This window comes from Danio rerio, chromosome 17 (assembly GCF_049306965.1).
Source record: "Danio rerio strain Tuebingen ecotype United States chromosome 17, GRCz12tu, whole genome shotgun sequence".
Taxonomy (NCBI): Eukaryota; Metazoa; Chordata; class Actinopteri; order Cypriniformes; family Danionidae; genus Danio; species Danio rerio.
This window is the reverse complement of record NC_133192.1, coordinates 49557478-49572456: the sequence shown is the minus strand read 5'-3', so window position 1 is coordinate 49572456 and position 14979 is coordinate 49557478. Positions and strand designations below refer to the sequence as shown.

At 37.5% G+C, this 14979-nt stretch overlaps 1 protein-coding gene across 3 annotated transcripts in view; it reads left to right on the top strand.

The window, feature by feature from the left end:
• Positions 1-495: 495 nt before the first annotated feature.
• The window catches only part of slc35f4 (solute carrier family 35 member F4), an 83663-nt gene continuing 69179 nt past the window's right edge, over positions 496-14979 (top strand). For all 3 annotated transcript variants that reach the window (XR_012393006.1, XM_009293258.5, XM_068214633.2), the window contains exon 1: positions 496-822. Coding sequence is in view for 2 of the 3 variants with exons in the window: in XM_009293258.5 (XP_009291533.1) it covers positions 603-822 (220 nt within the window). In the remaining variant the exon portion in view is untranslated. The remainder of the gene's footprint in view (positions 823-14979) is intronic.

Genomic DNA, 14979 nt, shown 5'->3' with positions numbered 1-14979 from the left:
CTCTTACAAGATAGAACATTTCTGAGATAATATATTGTTTAGCCTACTTATGCATTACATTAACTAATAGAACCTTGTAAAGTGTTACCGTAAAATGTTAACAAAAAATGTATTTAATCCAAAAAAATAAATAAATAAATAAATCATAGAGAATAGTGATTTATGAAACTGAAATGAAATATTCTTACAAAACTGCTACAAAATTAAAATTATACTTGTTAAATCATGATAATCACAAATAAATAACTAATGGTTTTGCTACAGTACCCACAGTTGATATCTGTAGAAAATTGTGGTGATGCATAATTACACTCTTACTACAATAAAAACCATGGTCGATTTCCATGAGGATGAATTATTCAAACGAACCGATTCGCCGGAATGAATCGGATCTCCCTGTTCTGGCAACCATCTGTTCGGAGCATCGTGACGCCACCTGCTGTCTGATGCAGGAACGGCGCTGAGCAAGTTTCACACAACCCTGAGCGACTCCTCAAAGCAACGTGTGCTGGAATTTGACTCGGGTGATGCTCTCAACAGCGGGTTTCGCATGTTTATCGCTTGTGACCTGAAAGCTGCCGTTTTGCCCGTGCGGAGGTAAAATGAGCAGCCCGGAGATCCAGGATTCGGGAGAGGAGCCCTGCTTTCGCCTGGAGCCCCTACCGGGCAAGAGCCCGCACCTAACGGGCAAGGCGTCTCCGCAGGTGACCAGCCGCTGGGATGCGCCTCAAGTGACGGCCAACGGGCTGCATGACATTGAGGATCGGATTTTACGAATCACCGGCTACTACGGCTATAACCCCGGATACTCCAGCCACAGAAGTAAGTGTTTATAAACACGCGCAATAATAGATGCAATAGTGATGGTGTCAGGATCAAGTCACTGCTGTCTTCTCACGGGTGGCCTTGAAAGAAGAACGTATGCAATCTGAATGTGAAGGGAAAACACTTGCTGTGAAGAATGTTTCATTTTGTCTTTATGGAGCTTTGCTCGTAAGTTAGGTGCTTTCTGTGTAATTCAGTTCAGTTGACAGAACTTTCTGTCGAAGTTTTGAATAGAATAGAATAGAATAGAATAGAATAGAATAGAATAGAATAGAATAGAATAGAATAGAACAGAATGTGGAATATAAGATGGATGAGGTGAAATTTAAAATAGAATAAAATTAAAGGTTAAAATTAAAAATGTAATTATTGAAAATGGGAAAGACTGAAATACAGAGTAGAACAAAAATTGATATATAAAAAATTAAGAAATTAAAATAATCCAGATTATTTTGTGAAATCAACTTAACGCAAGTAAAAATAAATGACCTAAATAAATGCACATTTTCTTTGTGGACAGTTTAAATTCATCAATGATTCATCAGTGATTTAGTGTCAACAAATAAAAATATCTTACAAAGATTGTGTGGTAAATACATATGGCTTTTAATACCTTTTGTTGGGTAAAATGTTTTATAAAAATAATGTATGCTGCACATTACACCCACAGTAAGACAATGAAAATAATAAGAAATCATTAAACAAAAAGCAAACAAGGAATCACAAGCAATGGATAAAGCAACATGTGTGGTTGGACAGAATGCAATCATTATAGCAGACAGTCATTTGCTGAATGCTTATTAAAATGACAATGTGAATGGAGTAGCGTGATGATTGAATCCTAATTATAGGTCTCTGTCTTTCCTGAATTTCAATGCCCTCGGTCTATTTAAATGCGACTGAAGGAGTCTTGTTTCAGGGCAAATTTGAGGTTCTGCTTTTAATAGCGTGCAGGATATAAGTATATAGGCCTGTGTATTTTTTTTTTTTTTTTTGTGGCCAAGTGTAAGTGTAAGTACACACCACACTCTGGTCTCTGGTGTGCTGTTATTACACTGGTGCAGTATGCAAGTACATGAATCATGTCTAATGAACATCAGCATGTTTGACTGAATGTATTTGCATGTTTTGTATCTCTTAGTTCCTGAGGATGGTGCATGGTAATGTTAACTCTGCATAGCATTCATTCATCTTTGCCTCTTGTTGTATTGCAAAAGCACATCACACATGATGGGTTATGCCAGAGTTGCCAATTAAAGCGCAGAAAACTTTTTAGGGGCACTATATTTAAATGACTTTTTTCAAATAAAGAGGCTATTTTTTACTCTCTTTTTTTAATGAGAAAGTGTCATGTTAATATGTTTCCTCTGGGACTTCAGAGTTTTAAACCCTGACTCAGCACTATATGTAGTGAATTCAAGTGTCAGAGAGGAGAACAATGCAAAAACTCTTTTATTTAAGAGAACTATCTGTGATCTTCATTAATTGGCACCAAAAAAACTGATGATTTTGCAGACGATTTTGTGCAAAAGCGACTTAAAAATTCAGCGATTCATCAAGAGAGGCAATACACAAGAAGTGCTAATTGTACATAGGAACTGCTATTGCTCAGAGAATTGAGTGCTAAGGAGGGGAGTGTTGTTATTTTAGAGAGAGGAAAGTGTTTCTACAGGTGGTTTGTCAAGCCCACTCACCTACATAATGCAAATTTCATAAATGCACAGAATTATGGAGTGATTGTAAGAAAGTGTCTGGTGCAAATGTGCACAATTGGCATTCCAGTCAACATTGGGATGTGAAAATTAGGAATAACAGTCTAACAGTCACGCACCGCTATATGAAAGAATTGTTTTGAGGACTGAATAGAAGGGGCAATGGTGCCTGTAATGGAAAGGAAGGAAATCCTGCCGTATTTAGATTTATTTCAAAGAGCAAGGGGCATCCCCTGGTGGTTCAGCAGTATGGGTTGATGTTTATTGCTATCTGTGGTGAGGGGGCGTGGCCGAGAGCCGTGAGAACGGAATAAGGCTGCCGCGTAAGTGGATGCACCTGTGGTGCGCACTGGCCTCGAATCCCACGGAAGGAGCTCTGGACTATAAGAGGAGGAACGATGGCAGAGGAAGCCGAGAGAGGACCGGGCCCGGACATTAGAGATGCGCGGATGGCGGTTACAGCCGCGGAAACCGCGGATAAACCGCGGATCGGGCGGATGACGTGACGAAAAATAATATTTTAATCAAATTCGGGCGGGTGGTGAGCGGTTGTACTGTTTTTGTACACATAGCTGGCGCACCAACGAAAAAGCTTAGGACTGACTTCACAGAATGAGAGGAGGAATCGGATACACTAATTCTGGATGAAGTACAGAAGTCTTCATCTACAAACTTCCGTATAGACGGATCAGCAGAGGAAAATCTACTTTCCTTTTGGGAGAAACAAGGCAGTCATTCCCACGTCTACAGCACCTTGCCAAGAGAATTCTATGCATTCCAGCAACAAGTGCTGCGAGCGAGCGCTCCTTCAGTGCAGCAGGGCGCATCAGAGGCCAAGCGCTCTCGTCTGAATGTTGAAATGATGTGTCAAAATGCGTTTTCTAGGCTACAATAATAATAAAAAAAATTGTACAGTACAGTGCGTTTAATTTAGGCTATTTATTTATTTTTGTTCCTGTGCGCCAATTGGAGACGGAGTTCACTGCTGATATTCTGAGAGCTTTATAGGGGTGCTTCTCATTTCTTATTTGTGTATCCTCGTTTCCTTTCTTTGCTTTCTTTCCTCGTCTTTCCACCCCTATAGGATGCGAGGGAAGGACGCAAGGAAAAGACTCAAGAACCGACCGAGGAATCGAATCAAGTGAAAAGACACGTCCTCGTATTGTTTAGCGTCACTTCAAAGCGTCAATTAATGCTGGATTTGACTTGCACGTTTGGATTAACTGCATGTCATTAAAGTCATTCTCTTTTTTTCTAATAATCAATAAAGAAACATTCATTTAATAATAAAAAGGAATAAGCCATTCAAATAAAGAGCTCAGTCAGCAGATGACGGGCGGGTGCGGTTTAAAATTTGGTCAAAAATGTTAGTGCGGATGGATGGCGGACGGATGATGAGTTTTGTGATGCGGTTGCGGATGAAATAATAGCCCATCCGCGCATCTCTACCGGACATATTGTTTTACTTTTGCTTTCAGTTTGACGGCAGTCTCCTTGAGGAGCTGCCGTCCGTTTGTTTTGGTTTAGACGGCAGCCTCCGTGAGGAGCTGCTGTTCATGTTATAAATAAATATTTTAAAAGTGCGTCGGTTCTCCGCCTTCTTCTTCCTGGCGCCCAAAGGGCCATAAACTTTATTACACTATCCTTTATAGGAAGATTAAAAATATGGAAGAAATACAGGGAAAATACCTTTACGGGAGGATAGTGGGATGGATGACTGGAGGGTTGACAGGTATAAAAATTGGTGTCAGTTAAAGTGTCAGTAAGATGAAAGATTGTGTTTTTTACAGGTGGTTTGTCAAGCCCACTCACCTGTTTGAAGCACTCATCATAAATGCACATTGTATTATTTTAGATCGATTGTAAGATTGTAATTTTCGGCGTGATTGTAAGAAAGTGTTCGGTGCACATTTGCAAAACTGGTGCAAGCGTTGGTTAAAGTGTCAGAGAGATTGGTGGTTTGTCAAGCCCACTCACTGTTTAACAATGGTCTCCTTGTGATTGTGTGGGGGGAGAGAGGAGGGGGTCCTGCTTTTGCTCACATGGGTTCAGGTTCAGATGTTTAGCAATTGATGGGAAAGCACAGAATTGATCCTTTATAATTTATACACAAATTATTGTTGGTTTTGCTCAAACTGCACACATATTTCATTCTGAGGAAATAGGAAAAGTAACTCATACTTATTCAAAGATGTTGTTCTTCAGTAGAATGTTAAAGAAAGCTTTTAGGTTCAAACTTGATCCTTGGTGATTCTTAAAATGGAAAGTTACAGGCACTTTTTGGAGAGTGCAAACATGTTAAATAACAAAAATGGCAACACTAAACAACAAGGTTTCATTATTCATACATTCATTTTCTTTTCAGCTTAGTCCCTTTATTAATCTGCGGTCACCACAGTGGAATGAACCGCCAACTTATTCAGCATATGTTTTACGCAGCGGATGCCCTTCCAGCTGTGAAGGGCATCCGCTGTGAGGCGAATGTGCTACCCACTGCGCCACCGTGCAGCCCAAGGTTTTATTAGTTAATGTCAATTAAAGTATTTACTAACATGAACAAGCAATAAACAATATATTTATTACTGAATGTATTCATCTTTTGTAACGTAAGTTAATGAAAAAAGTGGTTCATTGTTAGTTCTCACAGTGCATTAACTAAAGTTAACAAGCACAGCTTTAGCTTTTAATAATGCATTAGTAAATGTTGAACTATCAATAATAAATGCTGTACAAGTATTGTTCGTTCTTACAGTAGTTCATGTTAGTAAATACATGAACAAACATTAACTATCGGAACCTTCAATACAATTATTACAGTGCGTGTGGCACATGGTCCAGATATTTTTGCTTCATCATTATCATTAGACCTCAATATACCATCAGGACCCAAAGGCATTGATTTTGTTTAGCCTGAATTTTTTTTTTTTTTTTGACTTTCAAAATGTCATTAGTCTTTCAGTTGCATTTTCTGAATCACCAAGAGCAACATTTTAGCTAAAAATCTTTTTTAAAGTTCTATGGAAGGAAAAAGTCACCCATATCTTAAGGGTGAGCGCTTTAACACTAAATCCTTATTTTTCTGAGAAAATATATCTTTACTGGCAGAGTGTTTACAGGGAAACGTGGTATTTTATTGATGTATGTGAAAAATATCTATTCCAAAGCCAGACCAGACTACTGTAAATGTAAATCTAAAACACCCCTGGCAGGCATTTTGATTTTTGACAGGGATATAACGACCAGGGATGTGATCAAGTTCATCATCAACTAATAGCATGTTGTAGTCCTTTTCTATTATAAATTCTGATATAAATTATAATTAAATCAACTATGAATTCATTTTTCATCTTAATACAACATAATATACGTGTATGTTCAGTTATGTAATTCAAACATTTTTTTATTAAAATTAAACATTAATTAACATTAGTGTTTTTGTACTTGATGTACAAAAACATGTGTTAATGTTTTAACAACTTTTGTCCTATTTAAGGAATGAAAGCTAAATAATATACACAATTATTAGTTTTGCCAGTTTTTGGCAGTGGTAGTCAGTGTAATATATGTGCATATTTAAAGTCCCCTCTTAAAGTTTGTAAGCACCCTTGGCAAAGTAGTGTTTTGGACAACATCAGCATAAAGTGTTATCATTTTGTGATGACTTGTGGTGACTAAGAGTAAACACAAACTTTCCAAACTCCATCTTGAATATAATAAAATGATTTTACAACACAGAAAATAGCAGAGCCACTAATAGATCATCTAAACTGTGTAAAAAATGCTGCGTTCATGGTTGCACCAACACAATATGTTAACCTAATTGTTTGTTATATAATTCTTAGCCCATCCCCCCCACCCCCCCACCCCCCTTAGTTTTTTTTTCTTTTTTGCAAGGAAGAGCAAGGAAATGTTCACAGTATGTCTGATAATATTTTTTCTTCTGGAGAAATTCTTATTTGTTTTATTTTGGCTAGAACAAAAGCAGTTTTTAAGGTCAAAATTATTAGCGCTTATAATTATTATTATAATTAAAATTATTACTTCTGCATCAAACACCAGCGTATGCTACGGCTGTCGCCGTCGCCGTCACTGACGTGCACCTCTCAAAAATGTAACTACACGTCGCAACGATGCATAGCGTAAGCTCTGTGATTGGTCGGCTTGGTAGCGCTGACGAGTCTGGGCGGGACCGAGAGCCGCGCGAATGGTGCGAGCGATTGTTTACAAGTGTGGAGTACCGTAAAGGAGCTCCGGATGGAAAGTTTTGTTCTGTGTTTACCTCATAGTTAAAGTTGTTGCACGTCCGCCGGTTCCTGCCTCAAAATGAGCGAGTTTGAGGCACTTGTACATCCAGGAAGTGTTCAGGAAAAGAAGAAAGAAGAAACTCAACACAGAGGAACATTTACACCTCACCGCCCACTAGCTTTTCGGAAGTGTTAATGCAGACCAACAGAGACAGAAGTATAGATACAGAAGTATAAATGCACAGCCACGCGCGTTGCATGCGCCGTGGGTTACGCCGGTCACCTGACGCAGAAGTATAAATCAGGCTTTAACCTTATCAACCTAGTTAAGTCTTTAAATATCACTGTAAGCTGTATAGAAGTGTCTTGAAAAATATCTAGTCAAATATTATTTGTAATCATGGCAAAGATAAAATAAATCAGTTATTAGAGATAAGTTATTAAAACTATCATGTTTACAAATGAGTTTTAAAAATCTTTTGTCCAAAAATTGGGGGGCAAAAAATTGTGTGTATTTGTGTGTGTATATGCACAAAAATTTAAGTATGTTGAACATAAAAAAAATAAGTTGTCTAAATAAATCTATAAATCTCTACAATCGCGTTGTTTTAACTCATCATAAATAAGTAGTTTGAACAAGCTGCAGAAGTCATTTTACATCAACATCAAAACAGTCTGTGCCATGGGGAAAAACAACCAATAAGAACAAATGTTTGTAGACCTTGCTAGGCACTTTATCTTGACCTTTTAAAGAAATTGATATATTTTAGCTTGATTTAATAATAAAGTTGCTAGTAATATTTCTCAACTCAGATAAGTTAAAAATCCAAATTTTAAGTTTTATATATTGCCAAAAAAAATCAGAAACCAGTAGGTTGACCACCCACTCAGTGACTTTTTCCCGAACATCGCATATTGTTTACTAAGTTTACTATTCAGTCAAATTTACAATAATCTAATTTGTACAGCTTTTAGAATATACATATCAATCATCATAAAACTTGATAAAACCACAAATCTTTGATAAAATAACTTTTTAAAGTGGATGTTTGCATGGAAAATATATTCTGACAAAAATCTCATTTGAGCTTGTATTAATATGCTCATATCAATCATTATAAAACTATGAGATAAAGCAGAAGAAGAATCTTAGTCTTTGTTATTCCAAGTCTTGTTATTATGAGTGTGTTAATGTGAACAATGAGCCTGAAAATATAGTTATATTGTAATGTAATGGTCATACATCCAAAGCGCTTCACAATCATGAGGGGAGGTCTCTCCACACCACCACCTGTGTGCAGCATCCACTTGGATGATGCGACGACTGCCACAGGACAACTGCGCCATTGTGCTCACCACACATCAGCTATTGGTGACTTTGTCCCGAACATCGCATATTGGGATAATGGTCATATTAAGAAATGCAGTCTTGCCTTTTATATGAGGCCTTTATTATTTTATGGTGTAGTTTATTTCGCCTATATAATAGTTGGCTGTCTAAAATGTGAAGCAGGTCATTCCCTGAATTTAAATTACATGTAAAATTAAGAAATTACATTGCAATGTGTTTTCTGGAAGGGTCCACAGAACATACTATCTGACAGGCAAATACAAATAAGGTATTTAAGTTAGGATGCCCACATTGTCTCACACAAACTTGAGACAAATGTCCCTTATTTAGTTTGTGTGGTGATGTTTACCCTAGAAGTCAGTGTACTGCCAAAAAATGCATTATGGCTCAACTTATTTGCCAATATAGGGATCATTGGGTGGATTATTGCATGGGTTATTATTTGGAAGAGAATTGGCTTGAATTAGGCAATCGGTTAGCGATTTCACAGAAGCGATGCTTAATCGGGTAGGGGTGTCATTTTTGGTGATAAAAGGCAAACTTTTTTCTACAACTCTGGTAGGGCCAGCCTGATCTCACGAGAAAACGTAAGTATTTTACTTTTTGGCAGTTTAGTGGCTAATTCGTACGAATTCGTACGAGTTCAGTCGTAAGAAAATGTACGATTTTAAAAAGGAGGCGTGGCACCTAACCCAACCCCTAAACCCAACCGTCATTGGGGGATACGCAAATCGTACTAAAATGTACGAATTGGATAGTGCGAATTTGTACGAATTAGCCACTAAATGAAAAAGTTACGAATTGCCGTGAGATTGTGTTGGTAGGGCTGCACATTTTAATATATTTCTCTATTAATATCATAATGTGACCGTTCAAAATAGTCATATGGCAAAATATGCAATGAGTCTAGATTAGAATTGATCATTTCGCAAGTGTTTTTGAGGCATGTATGAGGATTTTAATAGCATTTATAGATAAGGAATTGTACTCTCTGTAACTGTAATTTTTTATTTTTTATTTTAATTATTTAAGTACTGTATACCTTAATACAGTTAGACTCCTTGCAAAGCAATAAAATACTGTTTCTTTAGTTTTTTTTTTCGTTTGTTTTTTTTTTTTTTTTTTATGCCAGTAAATTGTTTATTATATTTTTTGCAGATGCACCCTCCTACACGATCATCCCATGTAAAATTATAAATTTCCAAATAGTTACTCAGCTCGTTGAGTAAAATTTCATTCATATCGTAAAATATATCAGAATAAAAAATCTATTACAATTTTTAAAAAATTGCAATGTTAGTTTTTTCTAATATCGCTCAGCCCTAAACTCGGGTTACTGCTATCCATTTCCAACACAGGGATAAGAATTGTTTACTCCACACAAACTCAACTCCTAGACCACACCCCCATTTATGATACGACACTGGCCAATTATATGTGCATGAGTAACGTTCAACACAATGAGGTTTTGACTCTGATTCAGTTGTGTAACAAACTACTTGATCAGACTAATGTGGGCAAATAAGTCCCAGAATCTCCAAATCAACCCATGATGATGCTTCTCTACCCGCTGGATGTAATTGCTTGAGATCACATAGCAGAAACAGCGTTCTTGCACTAAGCTTTTTCAACAGAAAGTTTGTAACCATTTGTTAATTGGCCCCCAAAAATAATAATTAAATCCATCTAGCATGAGAAAGAATTATCCAGCAGAGTTATGCCAGAAACAGTCTGCTGGTGTCATCTTTTGTCTTCTAACCTCTCATCCACCCAATGTGAGTCAATGTGACCCAATCATCTAAATGTATCTGCAGCAGCGCTCAGCTGCAGACCACCTCGTCTGGAGAGCTATTTTTAGTCACAGGCCTAATGGGACTCTTCTCATCTACTTAGCCAGAGAGGCGCGGTTAACTGTGAGCTCTAGGGAGCTTTACAGACTTCAGAAAAGACAGCTGACGTAAGAAATCATTAACCCAAAAAAAAATAATCATTAAAGTCAGTGTTACTTTAGTATCACAGAGGTACTATTTTTTATATATTTTAGTTGATATTTTTATATATTCATTTTTAATTAATAATTAACCCTTACTCAAAACATTACCCACATTCTAACCTTAACTATATAGTAGGTATGTGTAATTAATTTTACATTACTCAGTAGTTAAACCTTAAATTGGTGTAACCCATGACTTGTATCTGTCAGTATTTTGTTTATGAGCCTGATCTAACTTACATATAACAGTGAAATGTTGTATTTTTATTGCTAACTAACATTAGCAAAGTTAAATAATTCAAACTCATTTAAATTTCACACAGGAATCCTAAAAACTGTCACAATGTCTGACGAGCAAAAAGTACACAATGTAAATATTTAAGTAGGAAAATCATCAAACTCTTTGGTAATTTTTGAGCAAGATGCTTATGGCCAATCTGATTAAGGGTTCTGTTTTAATGATCTACCCCCAAAAAAATGGTCTTTCCAAGGACCACCAAAATTACCAGTATTGAAATACAATAGTGTAATAGGCCCAGTAAAGCAGCTACACCTCTGCACAGTTAAAAAAAACGTGGCAGATTATCTCAGAAATAAAGGCTATATGTCATATATGGCATATTATATAGATCATTTTTGATAAATGTTTAAATGTGTGTAGCATGAACATGACATAATTTATTCCTCCGGGTACCACTAGAAGGAAGCCTGCATACCACTAGTGGTACACGTACCACAGTTTGAGAACCACTTATAGGCGCAAAGTCTAAAGAGCGGGGCGCAAAAGCATTAAGGGCATGTCGAATCCACTTTTGCTATTTCAAAGGCGGAAAAATACAGTTTGCGCTCTGGCGCATGGTCTAACAGGGTTGGGTTTATTTTCTTAATGAGATATGGGTGTGTTTTGAGCATAACGTGCATTAAACCAATCAGAGTCTCATCTCCCATTCCCTTTAAGAGTCAGTTGTGTCGTGCCATGGCACATTTGCTATTTACATGGCGTACTTTGTAAGCAGAAAAACTGAACGCTTTACTAGCAAGAAAACAATTAAACAGAGCATCTGTGCGAGGCTAAAGAACGAGCCTCTTCCTCTCGGCCTCTTTATTTTCTCTTTTAATTTCATTTGTAAAGCACAAAGATTTGTTTCTAAACTATTTCTAAACTCAGTTCTAATTTCCAGCAAACAAATAAATGAACAATAAGTTACAGCTAAAGTCAGAATTATTAGCCCCTCTTTGAATTTTCTTTCTTTTTTTAAATATTTCCCAGGCGAGGCAGTGGTGCAGTAGGTGGTGCTGTCACCCCACAGCAAGAAGGTCACTGGGTTGCTGGTTCGAACCTCGGCTCAGTTGGCATTTCTGTGTGGAGTTTGCATGTTCTACCTGCCTTCGCGTGGGTTTCCTCCGGGTGCTCCGGTTTCCACCACAGTCCAAAGACGTGGTACAGGTGAATTGGGTAGACTAAATTGTCCGTATTGTATGAGTGTGTGTGTGCGTGTGAATGTTTCCCAGAGATGGGAAGGGCATGGGCTGGAAGGGCATCCGCTGCGTAAAAAAAAAAAAAAAAAAAAAACTGCTGGATAAGTTTGCAGTTCATTCCGCTGTGGCGACCCCGGATTAATAAAGGGACTAAGCTGACATAAAAAATGAATGAATGAATGAAATATTTCCCAAATTATGTTTAACAGAGAAGGGAAATTTTTACAATATGTCTGATAATATTCTTTCCTCTGGAAAAAGTCTTATTTGTTTTATTTTGGCTAGAATAAAAGCAGCTTTTAACTTTTTAAAAATCATTTTAAGGTCAAAATGATGAGCCCCTTTAAGCTATATTTTTTGATATTCTACAGAACAAACCAGCGTTATACAATGACTTGCCAAATTACCCAAACCTCCCCAGTAGACCTAATTAAGCCTTTAAATGTCACTTTAAGCTGAATACTTGTATCTTGAAAAATATCTAGTAAAATATTAGTAACTTTCATCATGGTAAAGATAAATTAAATCAGTTATTAGAAATGAGTTATTAAAACTATTGAGCCCTATCATACACCTGGCGCAATGAGGCTCAAGGTGCGACGCAATTGTTGTTTGCTAGTTTTAGCTCGGCGCAAGAGTCATTTTGACGTTTTGCACGTTGTTTAAATAGCAAATGCATTTGCGCTCATATGTGCGCCCAAAGGCGTTCTGGTCTAAAAAAGAGGCGTGTTAAGGCTCTTTGCGTGTTGCTATTTTGAGGAACTAAAATACACTGTTCAATAGACCAGCTGAGAGGAGGTCTAAAGTCCAGCGCCGAGCCCGTTAGTTGTGCACCTCGCTTACACATTGCTTAATACACAAAGGATGTACAGCAATACACAAACTCAAAATAATCTTCCTTGTTCATTTATTTGACAACTAATGTTATACTGGTGTAGGAGAACACATACTCTAACATTCAAGTACATCAAGGCACATTGTTGCACCTGTAAACCTTAACAGGCCTACAGTTTATAGGACTTCCTATATTAACAGTGTTAAAATCGTTATTGAAACATAAACAACATAAACATGACTTAAGTTTAATCTTTTTATTACCTGTGTCAATTTGGGCGACAACTTCTGCCGAATGCAGGGACCTGATGCGCGCAGCACCGTCACAGAGATAGCAAGTGCCGCAAAAACAGGGAACAAGCATAAGCGAGTGCCCGAGGGAGCTATTGCTCGTGAGTCACGACCTAAAGCACGCGAGAGAGGCTCTGCCTTTGCGCCCTCAAATCATGTGTCATTAAGTTTGACATGTTTCCCCCTTACACGCAACTTTTGTAAAGACAGTTGCTATATAAGAATCCTTACTTGTAAAATACGCTTTAGAATGCTTAGTTTAAGCAAATTGGATGAACGCGATCATGCGTGTTAATCTCTCGCTCACAGAAAACCGCTGGAAAACCAGGCTAAATACGCTGTACTGCGCGCGTTGCGTGCGTCTGTTCCCTAGCAACAGTAACAATTGCCTGATATCGCCTGTCCGTATTCCTCAAAGTTGTTAAGAATAAAATGTTTAGTGATGCTGTGACACAACACCTACTGTATGTGTGCCTTTTTCATGCACCCCTTAAGTTCTTGCCGCACCACCGAAATTAGGCACCAAAATTCATACGCTGATTTAATACCGGTACATACCGGTTACCAAGGTACCGGTGCTATAATGGCACCAGGTTTCGGTACCCAACCCTAGTACTGACCTGGCTCAGCTCTGGTTAGCTTCAGTGAGTACCCGGTCTTGGGCTGCAGGGGAATATGGCTGTGGCAACACTAATATCAACAGCAACACTCTCGCAAAATACCTGATTCAATCGTTGACTAACGACATTAAAAAGCGCACTGTGCTCCTTTTTTTCTTTTCAACAAACCGCAGTGCGGTGCACCTCGCGTTTTTGGAACGTAAATGCACGTTCGGTGTGATCTGACTCTGAGGTTGTATTCCTTAAAAACAGCAATACTTTCTGGCCATATTAGACCTATCTCTATTTGTCTGATATTGGCGAAGAAGTATTTTGTTGCCCATTCTTCCTTAAACACACGACATTCTAAGTCGTTTTTTAAATTTTTTTTTTTGCCTGACTCATTTTCAGTCATTAATGGTCGTGTGCATTTTAATACTCGAGAGTGTGTTCTACTGGTTGCACTTACTGTACCGCGTGCAATACTGCCATCAAATGGCGTTCACTTGTATTGTTTATATATAGTAAATTAATATATCATTAATTTACTAATTCTGAAACCAAACTGTTACTCAGAAGCAGCATTTTTTAAACTCCCTCGCGGGCCGGATGAAAGTGTTCAGCGGGCTGCATATGGCCCGCGGGCCGTAGTTTGCCCACCTCTGCTCTGCAAAGTGGCGCAAATAGATTTGCTATTTAAACAACGTGTCGCAAAACATGAAAAATACTGTTGCACTGGTCTGAAAATAGCAACAAATTGCACAATAAACGTCTTGCACATTATTGCGTTGGGTGTATGATAGGGCCCTCAATGTTCTAAGCTAATCTAAAAGTACTTCTGTCAGAGCTGAAAATTTGATGATTGTATAAAAATGGTTAAACTCAGCTATTTACCTATAAAAGTGAAGTGCATTAGAGCTTTAGAGCATTTGAACTTTTAGAGATGTTACTACACACTCTCATAAGATTTGAATCACATTTGGGTTTTTTGAGGTCTGATATTCTCATGTGGGGCCTTTTAATAATTCCTTATATTTTTTTGTGTCTTATCACTTGAAATATGTTTGTTGTTTAAGCACAGCGCTCACAGTACTGTTATATTAAAATGCATATCTGAAAAATATTTTCATCTGTTAATAATATACACTCAACAAATAGCACAAAATTATCAGTTTCACAGTAGTTTACTTTCAGAAAACAAATGTATATTTTGCTGAATCCTGAATTAAAATGTTCATCTTAATAAACAGATTTGTGCGTCGCAAATGCAGTGTGAACAGCCAGAAATATTATTACATAGTTTGTAGTGAATGAATTCTAATAGTGTTTACACAAGCTGTGCGACATGTGGAAATAAACCTTTATAACTGATTTGTTTTGACATTCTGTTTCCTGCAGGTTTGGAAATACCCCAGGCAAAATATGCTTTTAGACAATATCCGCATAAATCTTTATCAGTCTTGGCATAAATGTTGAGATAATGTAAGATTATTAAAGAGCAGCAATAATGATTTTCTTTTTAATGGCATGTTAAAATCAATCTAGTATTCAACACAGTCATGCCTATTGTATGCCTGATTACTGAATAAACAGGTTTCCTTTCTCTTGAGCTAGTCAAGGTTAGCACACAATATGAATACAGTTTAGATTT